At 35.1% G+C, this 16,944-nt stretch overlaps 1 protein-coding gene across 1 annotated transcript in view; it reads right to left on the reverse strand.

The window, feature by feature from the left end:
• The window catches only part of VIT (vitrin), a 48,194-nt gene that overhangs the window by 22,315 nt on the left and 8,935 nt on the right, over window positions 1–16,944 (reverse strand). Inside the window, exons 2-6 of the mRNA XM_014073562.2 lie at window positions 7,627–7,699; window positions 7,264–7,329; window positions 5,074–5,230; window positions 3,685–3,818; window positions 75–149 (exon numbers count right to left, since the gene is read on the reverse strand). Of these exons, the coding sequence (XP_013929037.2) occupies window positions 75–149; window positions 3,685–3,818; window positions 5,074–5,230; window positions 7,264–7,329; window positions 7,627–7,660 (466 nt within the window). The 5' untranslated portion in view covers window positions 7,661–7,699. The remainder of the gene's footprint in view (window positions 1–74; window positions 150–3,684; window positions 3,819–5,073; window positions 5,231–7,263; window positions 7,330–7,626; window positions 7,700–16,944) is intronic.

The raw sequence follows: 16,944 nt of genomic DNA on the forward strand, positions 1-16,944 counted from the left end.
TAAATTAGCATGGTTACAAATTGATCCTGCTCAAAAACAATAATACAACCTCTAGCAGAAAATCCATCACTTGCCTTTAGTGACTGTGCTTTCAGAAGACGAATAGGTCAGAGTTGATGGGTACTGCACACCTCTTTTGGGCTTGCCTTCTAAAAAAAAAAAAATCCGAAAGCTTCAGTCAATGAATAATTTATCATATGATCATAAAAGCACCTACAATTTTAAGCCAGCAGGTAGGAAATTGAGGGCTGCATCACCTATGCAAGGTATATCAAGGACTGAACACTTGTATTCAATGATGTCACATATGATTATGTCATAGCCACGGTAGCGATATGGTTAGAGTGCAGTACTGCAGGTTACTTCTGCTGCCTGCTGCCTGCCCTCAATTTGGCAGTTCAAATCTTACCAGGCGTAAGGTTGACTCAGCCTTCCATCCTTCTGAGGTGGGTAAAATGAGGACCCAAATTGTTGGGGGCAACATGCTGACTCTGAAAACTGCTTAGGGAGGCTGTAAAATGGTATATAAGTCTAAGTGCTATTGCTATAATGGGCTATTGCTATAATTATGGACTTACAGTCTGGTTGACACCAATTACACCACAGGCACCATTTACACAAGGGGGCAGTTATTCCACCTGACTTTCCTCATGGACACCATGATTCCTGAGATCATAGCCCTAAGGAATTGAAGTAAGCAAGGTCAAGGAGAAGAGCTTTTTCTACTGTGGCCCCATTCCTGTGGAACATTCTACCACTGGAGGTGAGAAATTTCCCCTCCTTTTTGGCCTTCCAGAAGGGTATCAAAACCTGGCTTTGCCAGCTTTGCTGGCTGGGGAATTCTAGAAGTTGAAGTCCTCCAGGCTTAAAGTTGCAAAGTTAGAGTATTTGGAATGGAAAGCTTTTAGTCACTGAATTTGTTTTCAAGTGCCTTTTTAAAAAAAATCACAAAATGAAAATTCTCAATCGGTCCCATATTGTGATATTTGTTATTGAATTATATATTTTTATTTATTTATTTTAAAAGACCTACAAAGCAGGCCTAATTGTAACACAAACCTGGGGTTCCCACAAAATATTAACCCCTCCCCCAATCAGAATAAAACCTCTATAAAAACACATGGTCCCTTGGATCTCCCATATTTCCACAAATTAATAACTTTATATTAATAACTTTCTATTAACTTCAATAACAATGGGGGAACTATTTTAGGAATATTAATGTGACTTTTCTTGTGCATTTTCATTTAGTTTTCTGGTTCTCCCTCAATAAATGTAGCTTTACGGAATTTAATGACTAAAAGCAAAGGCTTTAACATCCTACTTTTTCAGCTGTTTCAATTGGTTTCTTTGCATTATTGTCTTCAATTCTCTCTATATCTGGAACCAGAAAGATTTCATTTTGATCATATATATTATGTATAGCTATAGATCTTGATAGATATTAATTAAATGTGGTCTATATCTACTGTATGTCTACACATAGACACAGACACACAGACACAGAAACAGACACATACACACATTGGATAACATAATCATCATATATCTTCATCATCATCATAGATAATATAGATCTATGGACCTACTAAATATTCATCAACCACACTGATTTGCTGCCCCCTACCTCTTGACGAGATCCTATTGGTATATTTGAATGGAAGCTGTTTTATTGACTTTCTCATTTTCTAAAGTGGTGGTTACGTAATGTTTTTATATTCTTTTAGCCATCTGTTATTATCACGAGAGAGCCAAAAATAAAAGTTAATTTGCTGGAGACAGTTTACTAAAGAAGCTGCTAAGAAAAGTGTGCCCACTGCACTATATATATATATATATATTTAATATGGAAACTAAAAATAGTCACATGCTTGTTTCAATTTTCTAAACTCATCTGGAAGGCACTCATCATCTCCAAAGTTAGGCTTAATATTTGGAAATGTTTTGTCTTGAATACTGAGCTCAGACAGTCTTAATTTAACTCCCAATTTGTGTGTTTAAGAAAGCTCAGCCACAGATTTGATGTGGATGATATGCTATGCCAATGCTATGATTTATCATCATAGCTTATTATAAGTTATTTTATCTTTACTATGATCTGGCATATTCAAACCCAAATCCAGGGTCTAACATAAACCTAAATAGGTATTTCCTTCAATCCTTAGTGGAACACATTTCTACTACAAATTTATCTTTTTTCCAAATAAAAGGAAAATCGCTCAAGTAAAAGTGTGACTAAAAGTCTGATTTTAGAAAGATAAAAATGAACTAGGATCTAGATAAATTAGAAATAAGATTTTGGAATTAATTACAAAGATTTTTTTCTGTGGGAAAATGCTTTTGTTTTGATTTTAAAAAAACAGATTTTAAAAATTGGACACTATTGGTGTTAGAAGAAACTAAAGATTTCAATTAAAGGAGAAGTATATTTAAACTAGATTTACAATTATGAAACAAAATATTCTAACGTTGGACATATTGAAGGATGTTTTGAATAATATACTCAGAAGTTAGTTATAATAGTGTCTGCCTCTATAAATAGACTATGTTCAAAAGTTGTTATGGAAGAAGAACAAGTGCTACCTGATAAGATTGGGACTGAATTGAAAGTGGATTTTTAAATGGCATGGAAAAAGATGTTATACAAATGAAGCAAAGAAACCAGCTAATATTTTAATAATTAAAAGAGTCAATTAATTAATTAAAAACAAACCAAGAGAACAACCTTGGTTTTTTTTTCTACAATGGATTTACAAAGAGGGTTGTTAAAGTTTTTCAGACTCTGATTAGAAGGAATAAGAAAAAAAGGAAAAGAAATTATGTTCTATGAAATTATTTGAATGAAGATTAGAAACAAAGGGAATGAATATAAAGTTGGTTTATTTTATCAAGGTTAAAATAGATATTTTGTTATCTTTGGTAACCCTCTGATAACCCTTAATGGGCTTTTGGAATGAAATAATGATGATTTATAGATTTGTTTATAGCTAAGAGATGGAATAATAAAAGAAGAAATTGTTTATTCTAGTTTAAGAAAAGATGATAAGTTACCAAAAGTATTTATATTTGTGTGAAAAAGTTGAGAAATCATATATAGATTCTTTACTATATTGTTATTTCCTTTCTTTTCTTTTTTTTTCTTTTTTCCTCTTTTCTGCACCTTCTGCTATTTCTTTTTATTCTATATTTTTCCACTTTGTATTTGCTTTTACTGTTATAACTATAATTTATAACTATAAATTATAATGAGAACCAAGCAGGCATCCCTGAGATACCTACATAACTATTCCTTTTCTCCACAGTGAAAAAAAGAATATTCTCTGTCTTCTCCACCTTCCCAACTTCAGCACTCCGTCTCTTTGCTGGAAACATTTGATTAGGGATATGAATACAGATATACTGCAATCCTTAAAACAAGAATACCCTAACCTGTTGTTAGTAGTGGTTAGAGTTGTATTGAAAAGAGGTTAAATGCTGTCTAGGAAATGAAAAAATGAATCTCATGGCCCTAATCTTTCTAAAATGTCATAAAAGGGAAAAACAATTACATTCATTCTTGAGTGATTACTGTGTAGCATTTAATTGCTACCTTTCACATCAGAGTTTCTCAGAGTTTCTTATGTTTTTTAAATATTGAGAAATGACATATAGAAAAAGGAAGGGGAAAGGAAGGAAGGAATTTACCTGAAAGTATGAAAGATTCCCTCCATCGTGGTAATGAAAGTGAACGGATTCCATTGGAAAAACTACCCTTGTACCCAGATTGACCAGCAACTTTTTGAACTAAGACTTTTCCTCCAGAGTTGTCAATAATTCCACTGTCAAAATAACATATTAATGACATGAGTACATTGTTAACTTACCAGAGCTCAAAGTGATCATTGAATTACAAGCTCAATACATATAAATTCAGTCCACTTGGAAGACCTGTTTCCAGCCCTTTCCTTTATGTGGAACCAGTTGTGGGTTCTGGCAGCCACTACTGCCGGTTCATTCAGGGAAGTGCCGTGCGGACACACGGGCTTCATGTACGCTGCGTACGGATGCGCAGTACAACAAAAATTGCTCTGCGCATGCGCAGAAGCAAAAACAAGATGGCAGCATCATAAGTGCCACTGGGAGAATTGGTTTGGGAGCGTGGCAGGCCTGGGTTGCTGTCAGTTTCAGCAACCCAGGCCGCCAAACTTTTACCGGTTCGGCCGAACTGGTCCAAACCGGTAGGAACTCACCACTGTGTGGGACATTATTACATCATATTCAAAAGCTTCTGTAGGTCTTCATTGAAATCAGGGAGTGGCATCATGGTGTTCTAGATTGCTATGGCACATATGATTTTTCAGACAGCCTCCACATGATTCTAAGATTGTTTTTTTTGAACTGGGTTTGTCCTTCTTTCAAGTGCACCGAATTGCTTATTAACTCCATTGTTCAAACCTGAATCCATATGACAAAGTACTTGATAATTCTAAGCCTAAAAATAATTCTACAGTCAGAATATATCAAAATGAAACTCTCTGTTCTAAGTATTAGTAGACATTTAGATAAGTTAAGCCTAATGTATAAAAAGATGATTCTGTGGTTTTCTAAAAGATATCTTCTACCCTGGCATTTCCAAAAAGTTCTGGTTGATCCTATCCCAGAGGGAAGGGTCTATTATCATTTCCCAGTATAAAAAAGGGGAAATATCATTGATCTATTCTTATCTCTGCAATTTTCTCAGATCTACAGTTATTTCCCTCATAAATCCATACCCTTTAAAACATTTTGCAAAAGTTGCCCTTTTGCTCATTAAGTTGAATTAAAGAAGACCTATTTCCCATCTTCTAAATATACATTAGGATACACAAACCTGAACCCTACTCACAATCATTGTTTTTATAGATTTGACTATAGGCTACCTTTTATTTCCTAATCTTATTTTTCTTATCTTTTGGGAGTTATACAAAATTTTTGGTGAGGAAAAAAGAAACACATCCTGTTTTGACTCTTACATTTATTGCTAGTGTTGAGCATGCTGATATTTTTCTTTTCGATTTTGGATGCTATTTTGAATTAAAGATCAATTCTGCTAACCTGTGAATAGCAGCAGCACAAACACTGGAAAAAGAGGCATAGATATCAGTGCCATAAACCCGATATTTAACATCCTGACATCCCAAGGGACACTTAGCAATAAATTCTGGGTTGATGATCTTTGCAGCTTTGATGGCACACTCAATCTGTGGAACAGCTGTGAAGATAAAAGTTAAATGTTATGCTTTAGTATAATCTGACACAAAAGCTTTGCAGAAAACAAAGAAGTGCTAGCAATTGGGTCTATTATTCATGTGCTTTTATGCCAGTTTTAAAATATTCACATATTCAGCACTGAATCCTTAATCTTTAAAAATGAAAAAATAAATAAATAAAACTGCCAACTGCCGGATATCTCCAAGGAGTTTACTCTTTCACACCCCAGTTGCAAATTGCCTAATATTCATTGGAATAAAGTAATAATCATATCCATATTATTGATTTCACATCAAAACAATAATATTTGAATTATGCATTTAATTCCATATATAATTGCTGTAATCTAGCAATTTGGTATAAATTATTCAGATCTTTTAGCTTTTCAGATACATTGGGATTTCAACTCCCAAAATTTCATGCTATTAGCTTAGGAATTCAAAAGAATTGTCATCCAAGCATATCTGGAAGATTCTATGCTCTAGATTATTACAGAAATATGAGCAAAGTCTTCATATAAACAATTTTTCAAATTTTCAAGTGAAAACACTAATGGGCAGAAGATATTCAGGATCCAAGCTGGTTTAGTTTTAGTTTTCCAAGTGTTTGGATTGGTGTTGGAACCCAACTTCTCTTTACCAGTTCTCTGTAACTTCTCTAACTCCTCTCTAGCAAAGATACTCAATTGATGAAATTTTGAAAGATTTAGCAAACTTGCCAGAGTTCAGGAATGTTGCTGTTGATGATGATTTTAAGCCTATACCACTGCACAATGCAGCACCTGAAAATGTTAAACCCTGGTTCCATGATTTCTGGCAATGGTTTTTCCAATCTAGCTAGGGATGTTGAGATTGAACATGAGATCTTTGAGATGCAAATCATATGTTCTGCCATTAAATTATGACTGCATCACTACATGCAGAAGATGTTCTATTTTTATCTTTCCAAATATAATGTTGAATAACTGCCTGTAGACTAATTAGTTTGGCATATAGATTAGGGCCTATGTGATTTATAGTCTTTCTAATGTTGATACTTATATAGATAAGAAAAGTTGAGATGATTTTTACCCTTTCCTCTTTCAGATGTGCTGACAGTTTAGGAGTTGCCAGAAATAACATTCCATTTCCTACATTTGGCATTACTTCCAGCCTAGCATTGCTTCATAATTAAACCACCAGTTCTATGCATATGTGTATTGACTCCATGCACAAGATCAGGCCACTTTATATTACATCCTTCTTCCTTCTCTTAGCAGCCATTTGTCTTCTTTCATTTTATACATTAATTCATGCTTTTTGCCATGTACAAATCTCATACAAACTGAAATTTTCTATATGCCATAATTGTTAATAGATGGGCCCTTGAATATTCACTGCATCAGTAATGGCTTTATTCTACCAATGGTAAGTAAAACCTTTGTGGTTCCAATACATTTTCCAAGCAAACTCAATTAGGGAAGGCGGATATGTTTAAAAACCATGTGATTCACTTAATGACCACAGCATTTGCTTAACAACTGGTTGTAAAATTGGGTTCAGTCACATGATGACTAATTTAACAATTGAATTGCTTAGTGACCAAGATTCTGGTCCCAATTGTCATCATATGTTGAGGATTACCTGTAGTGAATGGTGCTGTTGTACTTTAAATTTGAAAATAAAATTTCTTCCCCCATCCCTTGTCCAGCCTCATCTTGTCATGTGTCTTTATTTTGCTCACAATTATTACATCTTTCCTGAATGCAAAATAATATTATTTACTCTGAAGGGAGCAACAAGAAGCATCTGGCACACGAAAAGAGTTTCAGAATAAATGATGCATTAGAAACAAAATCAGCATGCAGCAGTCTGGACTGGGGTGGGAAACAGTTTAAGGGGGAATAAGTGGGAATAGCTTAAGTGAGAATTATGATTACTGTTAATGGAAGATATTGGAGGCTACATCATTTGTACAGAATGTGTATTCTTGGAGACAGTTTTCTCACAAAAGACTGAGATCATACAGTACATTTACATCGTTTTGTTTACTTACATTGTTTGGATTTCCTGTTCCTCTTTGTAGTTTCTTTAGTAGCATACACACAAATCAGCAGCAAAACTAAGACAAAATAGATAAGTATAAAAAAATGTACAATACCTATTAAAAATTCATGGGCTGAATGATATTCTGGGATTATTTATAGCTCTCTTTCAATTCTCTAAGTGAAATAATAAGATTTTCTAGTAATGTTGTCATTGTCTCAAGTTTTTTTTAATGTTTGATTTTCACATTTTCTGATGTTACTACTTTAATTACAAATTTTCAGAGACTCTCTGATTTATCTGCCTGATTTAATTTTATCTAAAATTATGGGGTAACAAATAAAGCCGAGATTAAAAAATAGGATGCACTTACCAAAGACTACTGCAACTGCTGTTATTCTCTTCATGCTGAGAGAAACTGGGCCTTAGAATTCTAACAGAATTCACTGTAAAACAGAAATCCATTTTAAAAAGAATTTTATTTATTTATTTGCTTGCTTCAGTTTTGAAGTTACCCAATTGCATAGCACATCAGGGGGGAGGGGTTTACAGATTCGACAAAATATTGAGGAGAAAAAGAAGGCAGTTGATTAGAAAACAAAGCCAAGCAGCCAATGCCCATCCTGGTTCAAAACCTAGAAGACTAATGAGATCTTAGGCAGTTTGTAAAAAGTCGAAAGGATGGAAACACTTCAAATCATTCCACAGACATGAACCATCATTAAGAAGACATACTTCCTAGATCCTGTAAAATGACACTGTTTAATGGACGGCACCCAGAACCACTAATCCCATAGTGAATCCCAGTCTGAACCTCGACTGAAACATGTCTAGATAACCTGCTATTGCCAGGGTCCTCAGGAGTTTTGGCCAAGTTTTATCCCACCTTTCCTGTACAACCAAAGCCAATATATATTATGTTCTCAAGCCAGTGTACACAATGTTCTGTCCTTCAATTTCCATCAACAACTGATTGATCTGAGGAGTTACTCAGTGGCTTACAGGGCTAAGAATGGGCTCTTGAGGTCCTTGTCCACTACCCTCATAATTATACTTTTTAAAAAAACAGTTTGCCTTTTAATTCCTATAATTTCCTGACCCAACTAATGTCATTTAAATTAATTGGACCTCATTTCCACACCATTTTCAGCCAGACTTGTTCACATGTACTTGCTTATCACAATGAGATTTTGGAAACACCATGTCACCCATTGGTCCCAATAATCCAATGAAGTAGACAAGTTTCAAGCATTTAAATTTACTTTTTGCTAGTCTATGTATTACAAGCAAGCCTTTGGATCAGAATACTTTTCAATGGAACCGACTGTACTTACCCAGTGCTCTGCAGGATACAGAAGTAAGAAGCGAGAGAAAGACAAGGAAAAAAGCATATATTTAATGGCCAAAGCCAGACAATGATGTGGAAACTTCTTTCTGAAGTTTATGTTTTCCAAAAAGGTGGGTTAAGAGACCAGAAAATAAAGGAAGGACAAGAAGACAATTGGGGGAAAGCTGATAAAAAGAGAGGCAGGAGAAAAAAATAGAGATAGAAGAGAAAAGGGGGAGGGAGATTTAATAAAAATCAGGCCAGGAAGAAGAAACAGATATGACTGTAGAATAAAGTCAGCTGAATATTTTATAGGCTGGGAAAAAACGTCTGGAATGTTAATCAGCTAACTGGTCTCTACCTAGATCCTATGCCTGCTTTGAACAGAATTTCTCTCCATCTCGTTGGCTTTGCTCTTATTTTCCACTTTGCTTTTGAAAACATGACATTCCTTTATGCCAAGGACTAGATATGCATGCCAGATGATGGTATTTGGAAAAGAAAGCATCTGGATTAGCAGAACAAGTTACAACTGATGGGATGTGTACAAACACCAAGCCAAAGTCAAACAAATCAGATTAGATTACGGCTACCGTATATGACCCAATGAAACCTGGGGGATCACAAGATGTTAGCCAAGAGTGTTTTCAGCAACTAGTGATTTGCCTGACTTTTGCAGTCTAGATTATGACTGTGTGACATGCAAGCGTAGCCACTAGTTATGCCATGATGGGATGAAGAGCGATGCTGATATTTTCACAGTGTTGATGCTTTATTTATTAAGTCTGCTTGAATACCTCGAGGTGAATTATACAATGAACAACTAAGATAAGTAGTTATACTTAGCCGAATGAAGAGAAGGCTTGGCAGTGACCTGATAGCAGACTCCTGCCTTGGGCAGGAGGTGGACTAGAAGATCTCCAAGATTCCTTCCAGGCCTATGATTCTATTAAGTTGCATAACTTTATCTAGATTCTGGTGGATTCATTTGGTTGGTGATTGAATATAAGTTTTATTAGGGACTCAATATTGCTTATTGTTTATTATTTTAAATAGCCTATTTATTATATTGTGTTTTTATTTTGTTTGCCACCAACAATTCATTCTGATAGATGGGCAGCAATGAAATTTGTTTAAGAAATAAGTAAATAAATAAACAAATAAATAGATTTCAATTCTATTTTACATATGTTGACTGAGATTTTATCTACAAATTATAACTAAATGCATTTTATTCATTAATAGTGTGCCTAAATAATTTACGTTATATTGCATCTAAAAAGTTATGATATAAATTAGCATTCATCTTTCAGCTTTATGTCTGTTTATATCTGCCAATTCTTTGAGATGTCAATATATTATAACTATAATATGTTTGGAGCCGGTCATGAATACTTTTTTGAAAGAGGGTGGTGGGAATTAAACATCTGTGGAAGAAAGAATGCTAACTAGGACTTTATTATTTATTTTGTTTCTCTTATACAATAAATATTGAAATCCAATAAAATGTTATGTTCTTATTTGTTCTTCATGTCTCACATCCCAATTAAAATAGACACTTCTAGAATTTCAAAGATCATATCACCTCTGTTCAGGTTACTTTAACTATTTCAGCAATCCCTAAATTTTAGAATGATCTTCCCCAAACAGGTAACCTTAAAATGGACTTAAATCCTCAACTTACCAAGCAGCTTGACCAATGAGGGATATTGGGAGTTGTAGTTTTAGTCCTAAAAATAACTGGAGTGAATAAATGAAGGCAGATGTAGATTGTGTGAAACTATAGAGATTCAAACAATGGTGACCCATAAATCCTCTCATGTATCCCTTAGACCCTAGAATGGTTCTCATTTTAAATAGAAGCTATTTACCTTCCATCATGGCACCATATATACAGACTCATTTTTTTTCTTTCCTAAAATAAGATGGGGAAATTTCCTTTGAAGAACATTTGAAGAAAATAACTCTTTCAAGCCACACCAAATAACCATCCATTTAAAGCATAGCATTATTTGCAGACTGACTTTTGTTATTCTCTTTGATGAAGCTGCAGAATTAAAGAGCTTCTATCAATACATTGCTTAATCATAGTCCTCATGCACATTTTAGAAGTGCAGGTTTTCAGTGCTTGATTCCGCTTGTGGATTATATGGGCAAACAGAAATTCTTCATGTGCCATTATGGGATTAACCTGACCAATCTAAGTGGTTTCTTACCACTAATATGCAGAAATCAGCTCACACACAGCTTCTTTTTTACTTCAATCCTCTCAACAGGTTGTTGGCATATTTACTGCAGTAAGAGCATAGCAAACATTAAGGAGTTTATGATGTTTTAAAAATAAACTGAGGAGTGGTTAATGGCAAATGCTGTTATATGCAACATTTCACTGATGAACTAGAGATAAAGTGGTCTACCTTTTGACCCGGGGATCTGCCCAGGAAACAAAGACAACCACCCTTATATCATGCCTGCCAGGGCTTGAAAATACAGTACTTTTTAAAGTTGTGCAACATACATAAATTATACGGAAATGATCCTGGGAATTCCAAGATGTCAGGAATCTTATCTTAAATCCTGTTATGGACAACTTTAAATAAATATTGGCACTTTATATACATAGAATAAAGGAGGAGTTTCCTCAAATCCTTGTGGACCTTGTATGTTGCATTCAGCAAGACCACAATAGTGCAGAAAAAAACGTATGTGAAAAATAGCATTTCAATTGTTCCACTTTATCCCTACTGTTCCACTGAAATGTATACGCTAGGAGTGCCTGCTATTTGAAAGATCATAACTGTCTCATTTCCCCTCCAGTTAATACAATTGTAATTTAAATGCCTATATTGCTCTTAGAGGGCTCTCTAAAAGCATTTTTCTCCAGGCAATGAAGATTTAGTGAATCAATCTCCCCCCCCTCCCACTCCTTTCAATTTGATAAAACAGAACAAAGAAATGCATTGCTTTAACACTTGGAATACTGCATTCAGTTTTGGTCACCACGATGTAGAAAAGATGTGGAGACTCTAGAAAGAATGCAGAGAAGAGCAACAAAGATGATTAGGGGACTGGAGACTAAAACATATGAACGGTTGCAGGAACTGGGGATGTCTAGTTTAATAGAAAGAAGGACTAGGTGAGATATGATAGCAGTGTTCCAATATCTCAGGGATTGCCACAAAGAAAAGGGAGTCAAACTATTTCCTTAGGCACCTGAGGGTAGAACAAGAAGCAATGGGTGGAAATTAATCAAGGAGAGAAGCAACTTAGAACTGAGGAGAAATTTCCTGACAGTTAGAACAATTAATCAGTGGAACAGCTTGCCTCCAGAAGTTGTGAATGCCCCAACACTGGAAGTCTTTAAGAAGATGTTGGATAACCATTTGTCTGAAATGGTATAGGGTTTCCTGCCTAGGCAGAGAGTTGGACTAGAAAATCTCCAAGGTCCCTTCCAGCTCTGCTATTGTATTGTATTGTATTGTATTGTATTGTATGGTATGGTATGGTATGGTATGGTATGGTATGGTATGGTATGGTATGGTATGGTATGGTATTGTATTGTATTGATATACCATACTGTTTGCCATTTTACTTTGGCAAGACCTCAAGGATGTCTAACAAAGTTTAGAAACAAAGCAGACTAAAACAATAAAACGGAGCAAATGATGGGGAAAGAGATGTGTGTTTATAAAGATTATTTAAACACTAAGAGGATAAGGGGGTAATCCAATTCCATCAAGGTTCAGGGACTACCTTATTCAGAAAGATTCCTTTTTCTCCATACTTTGTGATCTTCTAGGATGGGTCCTCAGTATCCCATACACCCATAGGAAGTTAGATTGGGACTCAAAGATAGCCCTTTTCCCTGTTGGCCCCAACTCTATGGAAGACCTTGTGCCAGTCCTACACTTGAATTTCTGAAGACAGTAAGAACCATACTTTTCAAAAAGCATTTATTTCCAAATATTTTTCATTGGATGTCTTCTAGCAATATTCCATGAGTTATGCATGCCATGGGGTTTTAAGTTGCAGTATTGATGACCTATTGAATCTTACAAGAAAGCAGTATAAAAACATATTGAATAAATTCTAAGGGAGTGTGTTCCATAGCTTGGAGCAATATACAGGAAAGGTATTTCCCATAAGCCAGAAAACAGACCTCTGATTGAAGGAGCATAATCAAAAGGACTTTTCTATATATTTAGCAAGCCAAGTGGTTTAGTAATAAAAAAGGTGATCCATGTGATTCTCAGGCCTTAAGAATGTTAGGCCTAAATACTAATGCATGATAATATAGGTAATATATTATCCTTGTACTTTGTACTGGCTAGCAGCTTAAGTTCCCTGTTTTTTGAATCCATAGCATAGTTCATATACCAAGATGAAACATGGTTTATTTGTAGAGACATCTTGTTATCCTTTGTGTGACCTGATTCACTCCTCCATTTCCTAGATCATGATAAATATAGCCCATCATTATGTCCAAATTAGGTAAGCTATGGTTACGTAAGTCATCAGTTTGTCTCTGAGCCACAACTGGAAACCTATTTTAACCTGTGGTTTCCAATTCTGGGTGCATAGCAAACAATACCTTATAGAAATTGCTCTTTGTGGTTCAGATTGAGTGGCAAGCTATATTTATCATGAACCATGAAATGAGGGATGAATGTAGAATGCACAATGAATGAGCTGCATGAGTGGCTTTAAAGACCAAGCCGTAGATTGGCCATGATAATAAATTTAATAATTAAGATACAACTGCACCCAATTCATCACTAGCAAATCAAGTCAGATCCTGTTCCTCTGGGACAACCACTTCTTATATGTACTACTGATTTTTACTTCAGTGTAAATTTGTTTACTAAAAAGTAAATTTCACTTATTTCATTGGTTTTTTAAATTATCTGAATAGATAAATAAGCATTAGGAAAAGGTTCTTGTTAAGAGATCATTGTTGAAGCAATCTTTTCTCACCTGACCACTCTGGACTCTCTTTTGGTGAATCTCCTTTCAATATCACTTATAGCTCCTGCCACAGCATAACAGCAGTGGAGAAAAATTATTATGCCTCCTCTGCAGAGCTTTTAGAGAGCTGCTGATCAATTCCTAGAGGATTGTCATCATGAAGCTGTGACCTATGGAAAATTTGCATTGCCATTTTGTTCGAGAGCTTAGTTAAGGACCCATATATACTGGCCTGTTTTTACAATGTAGTAGAGATGATCCTACAGCTCCTGCTCAGCTTCTCAAGTCTACTAAATTGCCTACACAAAATGTTTCATAGCAATGTGCAGTTTACTATCTTGCTCCCATCATTTCACATAAGGGAAGTACCATGTTTCCCCAAAAATAAGATCCGGTCTTATATTATTTTGGCCACAAAAAAAGACACCGGGCCTTATTTTTGGTGGGGTCTAATTACTGACTCACCTCGTGGTGGCAGCACCAACAGCCCCACCTGGCATAAGCCTCCTGCCGGGCCACTTCTTCTGCAGCTCGCTCACATCACCCCCTGGCTTCCATTTCACCTTCAGAGGCCTTCTGAAAAGTCATCTGCAGCCGATAACAGAGTTCCAGAATGATCAATCCGGGCCTCATTTCTTGGTTGCAGAGGACTTTCTGGAAGGCCTCTGATGGCAAAACGGAGGCTGGGGGCAATGTGTGCGAGCGGTGGCAAGCGGCCACAGAAGAAGTGAGTCTGCAAGTTGAGGCAGGTGTTGGGGCCTGGTAAGAAGGGCAGCTCCACCCCCACACCCTCACCTTAGCTTAATTTTTACCTGTGTACCTTGACCCACCCCCTGCACCCCAGAGTGGGTAGAATGTTAATTAGGGCTTATTTTGGAAGTAGGTCTTATATTGGATGCACATGTAAAAATGAAGATAGGACTTACTTTTGGGGAAACATAGGACATATTTTCAGAGAAACATGATAGTAAAAGGTAAGATGATGCATGGATAGCAAATTCTATCCTACTTTCCTGACTCAGTGATGCATCTAGGATTGGATTTTTGCAACTGAGTCCCAGGAATATCAGCTGAAGCAGGTAATGATGTGCCTGTGAACTAGAATGGGTCTCCCAAGGTGAGTTAGGGTTGTTTCTTCTTACATACTTTCTTATCTTAAATATATATATATATATATATATATATATATATATATATATATATATATATATGTATGTGTATGTGTATGTGTATGTGTGTGTGTGTGTGTGTGTGTGTGTGTGTGTGTGTGTGTGTGTGTGTGTGTGTGTGTGTGTGTGTGTGTGTGTATATATATATATATATATATATATATATATATATATATATATATATATATATATATATATATATATATATATATATATATATATATATATATATATATATATATATATATATAAAAGTAAGGGGGAAGCAGCTATCCAGATAAGGGCTTGATTAAAAAGCCTCATTTGTAATTTTCAACGTTTAAAAATGGTGCTTGCTATTTTTAAGAATTTAAGTGAGGTTACAATGAGAAAATGCACATATTCAGAGTGGATTTTTTTTTGTATTAACATTAATGCTTGGCAAGCATTTGCTGATGTGTTTAAATTATAATGAATGTAGAATACAATTACAGAGGAAGAGAGAAGAGCAGAATTTATTATATGCTTTACAAGATAATTGTCATGCTATAAATACATCCCCACTTAGAGCAATAAATCCAATTTCTAAAACTAAGATTGGTCTGGTAATGCCAGTAGTGACCTGTATACAGCAGAGGGAACAGCAGAGGATAATTTGGTTGATGGATAACAAGGGCAATTACTGGTTTGTGAACTTGATTGCTTTTAGATCAGAAAATCTCCATGTTGCCTGATCATTGCAATGGGAGTAACATAATATCTGCATCATGACAGTCATAAAAATATTTTTATACTATCATTCATAACACAAGCTAATGCACAAACTAATGCTTGTGTTATGAATGATAGTATCTAGTCAATTGTTTCTGTCATGCTCTGTTTGATTTTCTTCAATTTTCTATACATCTGTTATTCTTTAATTACTCTTTAATATTTAAACTTTAACAGCATTATTAATCCTTCTAATGAGCTGTCTGATTTTACTTCATCAACTGTTGAATGACTTGATTTGAAGCCCACGTTATGCTCAGCAATTTTATCCAGCTTCATAATTCAGAGGCATCATTTTGTTGTTGTTGTTCAACTTTATTGATAGTCAGCCTTTCAAAACTATAGATTCCAACTGGGAAAATAAAGCAAAGGCTTGTTCTCTATGTGAAGTTTCTGCATTTTGATTGTCTTTCTCCTAAGTAGCCAAAGTTTCTTAATTTCAAAGCCCTCTCTATGGAAATTTTGAGCCAAGGAAGATGAAGTCTGTTATTGTTCCAGTTAGGTTAGCATTGCCTGTTGACATAACCTTAAATGTTTTCTTTAAAAAAAGATGTCAGGCAATAGATATTTCTTCTTTCTACTACAACAGGATTCCTTAAATGTTCTCCTATCATCTATCCAAGGTGTCACTAGCTTATCTGAGATTCATTATATTTCAACAACTTTAATTCCAATACCTATTTCTTCTAGTCTACAATTTCTACTTATATATTCTGCATAAAAGTAAATAAAGTGAAAATATTCAACTTTTTCCCACTTGGGAACCATCTAGTTATTCATATTCCAGGAAGCAACAAATGATTTCTGGTCATCTTAGAAATTCTTCAATAGGCAGATGACATGGCCTGACACACAATATTCTTAAGGGCTGCCAACAATTAGATGTGGCCTATACAACTATAATTAATAAAACAAAGTAACATTTTAACTGCCTTGCCTAAAAGCATAAATTTATTAAAGTAAGTAGAATTGAATTTTGCTTTGCGTTAGTAAGTCCTGGATAATATTGTGAGTGATTTATTTGGAAGTACAGCATATATTATTTAAACATATTCCCTGTAATTTCTTCATCTGGATGAGACCAAACTAAATTTCTCAAGTCTAAGGGCAAATACTTCCAAGAGGCCACAAACAAAAATTAAATTCTTAAATATATATATACTTCCCTGGTCACAATATAAGGAGAGTTTCACAACCCAGAGACTATTGCAGCATGTTAACTTTCCCCTGAAGGCGTATATTTAGTCTGGGAGCAAGGAATGCATGTGAAAATTTCTGGTTCTCTTAAAAAAAATAATCCTGAGGCTGATTTCATGAATTGTTCTTACATGTCCACACAAAGCTTAACTTTCTTTTTTTGAGAGAAGAACTTTCCTCAGTATCACAAACTGATATTCTGTTTATCTTCCATTCTATATGGAAGAAGATTATCTGTTCAAATATTTGGTGCTAAATTCAAACAGATAGTGTATTACCTTCC

The sequence above is a fragment of the Thamnophis sirtalis genome, unplaced genomic scaffold (assembly GCF_051295495.1).
Source record: "Thamnophis sirtalis isolate CommonGarterSnake01/CBP01778 unplaced genomic scaffold, rThaSir2_p1.2 scaffold_6, whole genome shotgun sequence".
NCBI lineage: Eukaryota > Metazoa > Chordata > Lepidosauria > Squamata > Natricidae > Thamnophis > Thamnophis sirtalis.